The sequence below is a fragment of the Cryptomeria japonica genome, chromosome 4 (genome assembly GCF_030272615.1).
Source record: "Cryptomeria japonica chromosome 4, Sugi_1.0, whole genome shotgun sequence".
NCBI lineage: Eukaryota > Viridiplantae > Streptophyta > Pinopsida > Cupressales > Cupressaceae > Cryptomeria > Cryptomeria japonica.
Window position 1 is genome coordinate 666493175 of NC_081408.1, and position 9154 is coordinate 666502328.

At 36.7% G+C, this 9154-nt stretch overlaps 1 protein-coding gene across 1 annotated transcript; it reads left to right on the plus strand.

Annotated features, from left to right (window-relative positions):
- The first annotated feature begins 1203 nt into the window (after positions 1-1203).
- LOC131061851 (uncharacterized) lies at positions 1204-3995 on the plus strand. The gene is made up of 3 exons (XM_057995714.2): positions 1204-1485; positions 1602-1925; positions 3447-3995. The coding sequence occupies exons 1-3, from the start codon at positions 1398-1400 to the stop codon at positions 3521-3523; spliced, it is 489 nt and encodes a 162-aa protein (XP_057851697.2). The 5' UTR covers positions 1204-1397; the 3' UTR covers positions 3524-3995.
- The last annotated feature ends 5159 nt before the right edge of the window (positions 3996-9154 follow it).

Here is a 9154-nt window from a genome sequence, read left to right on the forward strand (position 1 = left end):
TTTAGGACAAATATGCAACTGATCTTCTCTATCAATCTTTTGGATCCAGATCTTCCCAACACCAATAATTTTGACTTCATCGGGGATCTTGGTGATTTGATTCGTGCTAATGCAAATTCTGAGGAAGCTTCCCCATATTTTATCCTCCAAAATGTCATCAACCGATACAAATGTGCCGAGGTTTTTGCATATATCCTTAATGACATCAATGTGCCAGTAATCTGAGGGATAGTTGTAGAATCTTATCCATACCTTACTGTCGGGTAATACATGAGTTCGGGGATTGAAATTGGGCTGCCAATCAATGATGTGAACTTCAATGCCATCCAAGATATATGGACCTTTGTTTTTTAGCTTGCCATTTCTCCTCATTGCTCATAAATTCAATAAAAAAGAAATCATTTGGGAGAATATTGATGTTAATATCCTTTCCCCATTGTGCTCTACACCAGGATTCAAAGTTGTCCTTAATCCGTTTTCCACCACCCCACTTGATGAAAAGGCAAAACTCAAGCAAACTCGACCTAACAAAATTAATTTTATTTTCATCCAAAAGATGGTAGGTCTTGAAGTTTTTCTTACCGATTTAGGATGATGGGGTCGATGAGGGAGGAAGGTCCGTCTTTGGAAGTCAGGGTTTCTCTCTCGGTCCGACCAAGGGATCCGATTTTTAGGATGAAAGTTAGATCTCCAAAACCTGGCATGGTCCGCCCTTGAGTTATCTTTCCCGAAGCGCCCATTTCACATTTGGAAATTACCATGAGCTTTCGGAGGGACCAAATTGGGTTCAGTGTGAGGATTGCCTCTCTCAATTGCCGCACTGGGAATGCTAGATTCAAGTGATGGTTGCCAGTTTCGGGGGAACTTGGAAGCAGGATGCTCGGGGGAACTCGGAAGCAGGATGCTTGGCTTTGCGAAACCAACCTTTGTTATTCCAAATGAAACCATTTCTCCTTCCATTTATGTGGGTCAATAGGGCACTGGTTGCCACCGATCTGGGATATCTATCACCATGGAACATGTCTACTTTCCCAAAATTAGCCGGTTTCTGAGTGGCACATCGGTAACTCTGCTCCTATCGCCACTGCCTCTCCTGCTGCCATGCCGCCATGCCGCCATTTCACCTTTGCCTTGGGATCGCCCAATTTTAAATAATTAAATTTAAGGAATATATTATATTAATATATAATATATTAGCTTATTTTCTTTTACAGTAAGCTCCTTCGCACAAGAGGAACTAATGCGGAAGCCATTTCCGCCGACGATTTGTTCTCAATCTGAACTAACAAGAAACAAGAAGCTGATGAAATTATGTATATAATAACCTTGTGAAGAGAGAACGTTGACCTCGGCCTTGTGAAGAAACAACGTTGACGTCGGCCAGATGCTCCCCTGCAATGGTTTCAATGCATCCTTATTCCTTCTGCTATGCTTTCATGTGCATCCTATTCGCCTACTCAGCATCGGTTCAGCTCAATGATCCAGGTGTGGTGCGCTGCTCTGTTCTTCTCTGCCCCCCACATGTTTTATAGCTCAAGTTATTGAATTTTACACAACAGTAATTTGAAGATTATTTATAGATGCTTACTTGTGTTTTGCAGACTGGTACTTTTGGCTTCCACTTTACAGTTTTGCAAGTGTTGTAAATATGATGAGTGTTATCCACCTAAATAGATCATCATCATACACCCACATGGTTTTTATAGCCTTTTGGTTGGGATTGGCAATGCTTGTGAAGGTTGTGATAGAGGAATGTTTGTTTGAAACAAAATCAACCACAATTGAATGGAAGGAGCTGCTGTCTTTGGATATGGAGAGGAGAGTTGTCAGAGAGAAGCTGGGAAGTGGACTGGTGGTTGTATCCATGTGTTTTCTGCATAATAATTCCCAAACAGGATCCTCTGCTTCAAGAAAAGCGGGATCTGGTAAGTGGGGTATATGGTAGTACTGTAATTTAGTTGTTTTAATCAAGACATGAATAAATTAGGATTTGTTCAAAGTTTTTAACATATAGTGGCACTTTTAGAAATGTGATAACGTAGGTTTCACTTGGGAATCTGTTTCTTTCTAAATAAACTACGAGCTTTGAGCCTCAGGGTTTGAACTTTGAACACAAATCACTGACTCATTATCCTAGCTACCTGGGCTGCCATACCAGTCTGCAATCTCTAGTGGGTAAAAATGCACAGATCTCACACACAAACAAGTGTTCCAGATGACCGTGGAACACTGGCCCAATAATTGTACTCTGTAAAAGAGTTTGCCCTACTGAAATGCAGATTGGCTTGTGTTGAAAAATACATGCATTTAGAGGCTTCTATATATCCCCTCTTCAATTTCGTAATCTCCAACCATCCTTATCCCAATTTGAACAGGTACACCTTTACAAATACGATAAATAAATATCCCCGTGTTAGATGGACAGAAGTGGCACAAACCCATAGAGAGCTCTAGAATGGACAGATAGACAGTATCTCCAAGCCCTTCTTGCACCTCCTTTGACTGAAGGCTCTTCATTTGCTATCTGTCATGAGTGATTGCAAATTAGTTTCTTGTTAGGCACAGCAAGGAGGCATGGTTATGGGTATGGTGAACAGTGACAGGATGTCATTTATGATTAAGAATCAACATATATTTTGGTACATGGATGATATAAACAAATGAATTTCAAAAGTTAAAATTAACTGCTACAGCCTATAAGTATTGCATTATAGCTTTTAAATAAAATAAGGTTGTTTATCTCAGCTATATTGTGTTATGGGTAATTATCCTTGCAAATCTAGATGGCCCAAGCTTGCAAAATCTCTATTCTTGTTCTTTTTTCCCCCAAAATCCTGGTATTTCTTTGTGTGAATGAATAAGGTTATTTTGCATGCTCTCCAAATTTACTGCGACTCTGTGTGAATGAATAAGAAATAGATTGGTTAAGGGTCCTTTTGACCTTTTAGGCCTTTGGGTATTTATTTACCATTTGATTTTTAGCAAGAGATGTCCAGTAAGGATATATAAGAGAATGCTGTCTACTATATAGATATGTTTCTTGCAGTAGGGAAACATTCTTTAGATGTCTCTCCCATCTTAGAGATGCATATTCATGTTTGAAATATGTATTAGCTCATTCATTGTGTCTTAGAGTTTAGTGCTCTCACGGTTGACATGAAGTTCTGTCTATTGACACAAAATCAGGTGACCTTCCATACATTCCTAGAAGTTAGAAGCAATAGGCTTTGGACTTTGTGTTCCATTTAATGTTATTCTTGAATTTATTTTCTACTGAAACATGTTTTACGATATGAATGATGGTATATTTAATACTAGATGAGGAAATTAGCATAACTCACATTGGTTAAAAGAGTTAGCAATATAAATACTCAATGAGGTAATAGTTTCAGACTCCACCAATTATCAGGCAAACTCTAAAATGGATATTGAGTGTATATCTGCAGGAATGATTCTACTGGTACTTGTAAGCGGCGTGCTTTGTATGGTATTCTTCTCATCCAAAGAAAATCTGAAACCATAAGAACGATAATTCAGGCCATCCTTCAATATAAATGAAGATCAAAGATGTTCACCTCCTTCACCTCAATTTCAAGGTAAAAAGAAATTAGACAGAAATACATCCACTCAGGTTACATGACACTCAATGTGATTTGTATAACTGGTTTAGAAATGTAGTAAATTGCTGCATAATTCCTGTTTTCTCTTTCTTCTGAGTCTGAGTTATGGTTAATAGTATACTTGTTCACATAATAAATCCACTGCATATCTCAGTGGTTGAATGTACATCCAAGAAATTTTGGTGTCTTATCACAAATTTCAAGAAGGGAGTCATTAGAAGCGACTACTAGTAGTAAATCTGGAGTACAATGTTCATAGCCAGAGTCTACTGTCTTGTATATTTTTTCAGCAATAGCCACTTTTAAGTATGTCCTCTTTTGTCTGCAACGAAGTAAATCTTTTCTAACAGAATTATGATGAATGATAGTAATCTGATAGTTCTTCTTCCACTGGTAATATGGCCTTTTTGAGTTGGTGTTACATTCCCATATTTTATTATTTCCAGTATTAGTCATCTTATAAAAAAGAATATATTATTCAGGTGTGTGGAGAAATAAAATATCAAACATATTCATTATTCTACAAGTATAGCATCACTGCAAGCATGTACACAGTTGGTTGAGCAAATCTTTGAAAGATTAGTTGCTTGTTTTCATTACTTAATTCTATGAATTGGTGAGGTCATAAATGGGGATCTCATTTCCATTTAAACATTCAACAATACCATTCCAGAGGGTTTGAATCTTGATGGCAAGAACAATACCATCACAACTTAACCATCACACTATGCCACTGCACGACTTTCGAATTTTTTTTAAAAACAATTACTAAATAAATAATAAAAAAAAGAACTAACACAAGAAATGAATATTTAAAACCAGAAGCAAAACTGAATATAAATTGTAGTACAAACAGAGACACAATTATATGGCAAAGTTGCCAGAAATAACACATACTGATAAGAGAATATACTTTAGTGGTGTGTCTGCAATATCAGCAGATAATATCATTTACACATTTTATCAATGTGATAAGAATCATAAGGGATATAAGCACTTGCAAAATATACAGTGTATGGATTCATATAAATGCCAACTTAAAAAGGAAGGTGTCATATCTGGTTCCATCATACTACCAGAAGACAGAGATCTGGCAAAGATACTCTGCTAAAAATGTGATATACTCATGACTTCCCTCGTGGAGAGGAAAGTTGAGATATGGAATGGTTAATAAAGCAGCAGCAGTCGCAAAGGAAAAAGAGCCTGACTGCTCCATTGGGTCCACTGGTACTGTCTAAAGAAGTTTTATGGTTGTTAGGTAGCACCTTCATTCACAAGGAAAATTATAGGGGTCATATCTGGTTCCATCATACTACCAGAAGACAGAGATCTGGCAAAGATACTCTGCTAAAAATGTGATATACTCATGACTTCCCTCATGGAGAGGAAAGTTGAGATATGGAATGGTTAATAAAGCAGCAGCAGTTGCAAAAGAAAAAGAGCCTGACTGCTCCATTGGGTCCACTGGTACTGTCTAAAGAAGTTTTATGGTTGTTAGGTAGCACCTTCATTCACAAGGAAAATTATAGGGGTCATTGCTTCGATCCTGTATGAAACAAATAGATGGTAATCTTTTAAAATGCTCCATTTAGAATTCACACATGCTAATTAACCATCAACACAACTCATTCAAGTGGCATGAATTTATTATAAGGGCCAAGTCAATGGACTAGGTTTTGAAAGGATTCCTAATTAATCTTTTTCCTAGCATTAAGATTTGAATTGCATTCGTTAAAACCTAAAACATTCTATTTTGTATGCCAAACTAAAATTTATCTGTTTGGAGATTGTGAGACTGTCGACTCAGTTTGTACCCATCAAGAGCTTTAGGTTAAAGGTGCACCTTATACTCCACCCAACACATACACATGGAACAATAAAAGAGATTAATCGGACAAATACACAAGAGAAAGCAACCAATTTCTATTATTTTCATGTTAATGGATTACAATACTGGAAATTACAGGCTACATCCACTTGGACTTTCTTATTACAAAGAAATATAATTTTATAAAAAAAAAATCTGCAAGTCCAAGCTACAATCTGCACTACTAAATTCTCCTTTGTAACCCCTGTTCGCCTTCTTTATCCTGGAAAGAGCAACACCCATTTTGGACACCAAAAATTCAATTGTTCATTTTTCTGCTCAAGAAGATATTTTATTGGAAACTGAAAATTTGGATTTTGAAAATTTGATTTTTGGTAAAACAACTTACAAGAGCCATAACTTTCGATCTGACCATTGGATCTCCAATCATTATATATTGTTGGAAAACTTATGAAGAGATCTATGACAATGAATTTTGGTAGAACAATCTATTGGAGCCATAACTTTCAATCCAACCATTGGATCTTCAATCATTAAATATAGTTGGAAAGCTTGTGAAGAGATCTATGAAATGAATTGTGTGAAGTGTATAAGCCCAGCTTTTATAGCTATTTGAGACTTCTAGGGGTCTCAAATTTGAATTTTAAATTGTATTGGAGAAATTTCCCCAAGCAAAAAACTTTAATATCTCTCGAATACCATACAATATTGAGATGATTTTTTCACCATTCACTTCATATTTTAGTTCCGCTCCTTGGGGTAAGTTTTCAAGTTTATAGATGCACAAATACAAACTTACTAAAAATAATAACCTTGCCATTTTAGCCCATATTGAAAAAGTATTTTTGGGTGATGCAAGATTGCTCTTATACTCCGGATGCCCTTGCATCAGACATCCAAGGTAATTTGAGAAGTGACCTTGTCACATCTCAAGTGTTCTAAGGAAAACCAAGATGATCAACCTCTGTCTTAGATAGCCATGATAAATCTTGAATAGTTCTTCCTTTCCATATAACCAAATACTCTTCACATTGTTTGTTTCTTGTACTTCTACCCACACAACTATCCAAGATGCCTTTTATCTCCTCCTTTTCTAAAGTAGGTGCTAGGATATTCCATTGTATTTCTATTGATTCATCTTCAATGTTGCATCTATGATACTTTATCAAATCTGAAATATTAAACACAGACGAAATGTTAAGTCCACTTGGCAACTCTACCTCGTAAGCATTTCTTGAATCATGTTTCTTCAAGATTTTGCATGGCCCAAGTTAACTTCTCTTTTCTTAGGTGAACCATGACTTCATCTCCAATTTGAAATTATTTAAATCTCCTCTTCTAATCTGCCTTAGCCTTGTACTGAATATTCATCTTATTAATATGTTTTCTTACCTCCTCATGCAAAATTCTTCAAGTGCTCTACAAAATCTTCATCTTTGACAATCTTCTTTTCTCCTTTGTTTATCTGTCTTAACTCTAACACATTTTTCAAACTACTCCTATATACAATTTGTAATGGTGATTTACTAGTACTCCTATTCATAGAATTATTGAAAATCTCGCTTGTGGTAAAATAAAATCCCATCTCTTGGGCTTGTCTCCTACTGAGTATCTCAACAATTTACCCAAACTCCTATTCACCATTTATGTTTGTCCATTAGTTTCTGGATGGTGTGCAAAACTAAACTTCAAATGTGTCTTCATCTTCTTCCATAAGGTCCTCCAAAAATATCCAACAAACTTGGTATGTTGATTTGAAATTATACTCTTAGGTAGACCATGTAGCCTCACCACCTCATTGAAAAATAACTATACAATGTGAACAACATTATTTGCCTTCTTACAAGCATTGAAATTTGTCATCTTAGAAAATCTACCCACCACCACAAATATAGAATCGTGTCCTCTCTATGTCCTTGGTAAACTAAGAACACAATCCATATTGATATCCTCCCATGGTCTCTCTAATACATGTAATGGTTGATATAGCAATGTATTATGACTTGCTCCTTTTGCCATCTAACATACTCTGCAACTCTACACAAATTTATTCACATCTTGCTTGTGGCCAATAATAATTCTCGCTAACAAGTGCAATGGTTTTATCTCGACTAAAGTGTCCATCTAATCCTCTACTATGCTTCTTCTTTATCAGGTTCTCTCTCATGGAACTCCTCAAAATGCACAACTGGTTTCCTCTTTGTGTTGATGGAATATATGCATTAATAATATTATTTAAATATTTTAACCACACGTGTGAGGTGGATAATAGGTGGAAATGAGTATTATTTATTTATTTGATTTATTGTGAGAAGGTTAAAAAGGCATTTAATTAAATAATAAGAATTATATAATTAAGTGGGGTACCTTAGGTGAAGGGGAATTAGACTAGGTAATGAAATTGGTCAATTAGGACTAGGTGATGAACACGATTGATTAGGCCTAGGGAAATATTTAGGTGTATACAATTACAAACCTTAGGCACTAACGAAGATACCTAAAATGAGACAAATAAGCACTATAGAAATGACCCAACAATAGGTCATTCAAGCTTAAATGCAATCCTTATGCAGGAATTGCTCAATGTCGAACATGGATTTTCATCCACAATTTGACTATGAAAATTAGGGGTTTCTATCCTCCATTCTCTAAGTAATTAAGAGAACAATTTTATAAAATGTGGATACCATCATTGATCTTTGACCTAGCTTATATATGAACTTGATCTCTAGCTTTCCATCTAGGATATAATTTTAAACTCTTACCTTTTTTCTCCAAAAGAACCCCTAAATACCCCATGGTCGACATCACTTAAATAAATAAGAATGATTACATGATATAGAAAGGGTCCTATAATTAAATGCTTATAAAATAGGTCACGCTTAAGTATTGCAAATTCATTTCCCTAATTTATTTCCCCAAGCCCATGAGAATTAAAAATAGGATTAATGTAGTAAAGTGGAAAAATGGCGAGCACAGGATTCGGTGGCGGCAGGAGCGAAGGTCAATATAGGAGGAGCGAAGTGAATATGGGAAGTCACAATCAAGTGTCACATGACAATCCTTAACAAGGCGAGCATCGATATGGCCATAATGAAAGGCCCAAGGGGAAGTAACCCACGTGGAGCGAGGAGATGGAGCAAACATTCCCCATGGAATCACTCAGAGCAAAGACCAATAATGGCTGGAAGGCATACAATCACACAGAGACAAGGACAAAGACGAACAACCTAAACATCCAAGGTTTTCATCAAAATCAACAAGGTTCTCATAGATCGCAATGGGTCTTTGAGAATGGCAAATGGGTGGACAAGATTGATCATCTTTAGGCGAAGGAGAAACTGACATCCAACAAACAAAATAGGTTTTTGACAGCTTGGGAGGGTGAAAATTGATTCAGGAGATTAAGAAAGCTGGGACCCCCATGGTCCAGACCAAGGTTCAATCAAGGACCCCAACAAAAGAGGTATCCTCAATATCTATGGCCAACTTCAGCGTAGGGGTGGAGAGACAAGGGTTTCCATAGAGGGAAGAATGGGTGGTACAGGAAAACAAAGATCCTAGAGGTAGACACCATGCACAACTGGAGATCGGGGCAAGGGAAGGAGGCGATACCAAAAGAAAGCCTTGGAAAAGATCAAGACAACATAGGCAACAATGGTGAGGGAACATCATGAGGAGTGGAAGTACCAACTAGTATGATCCC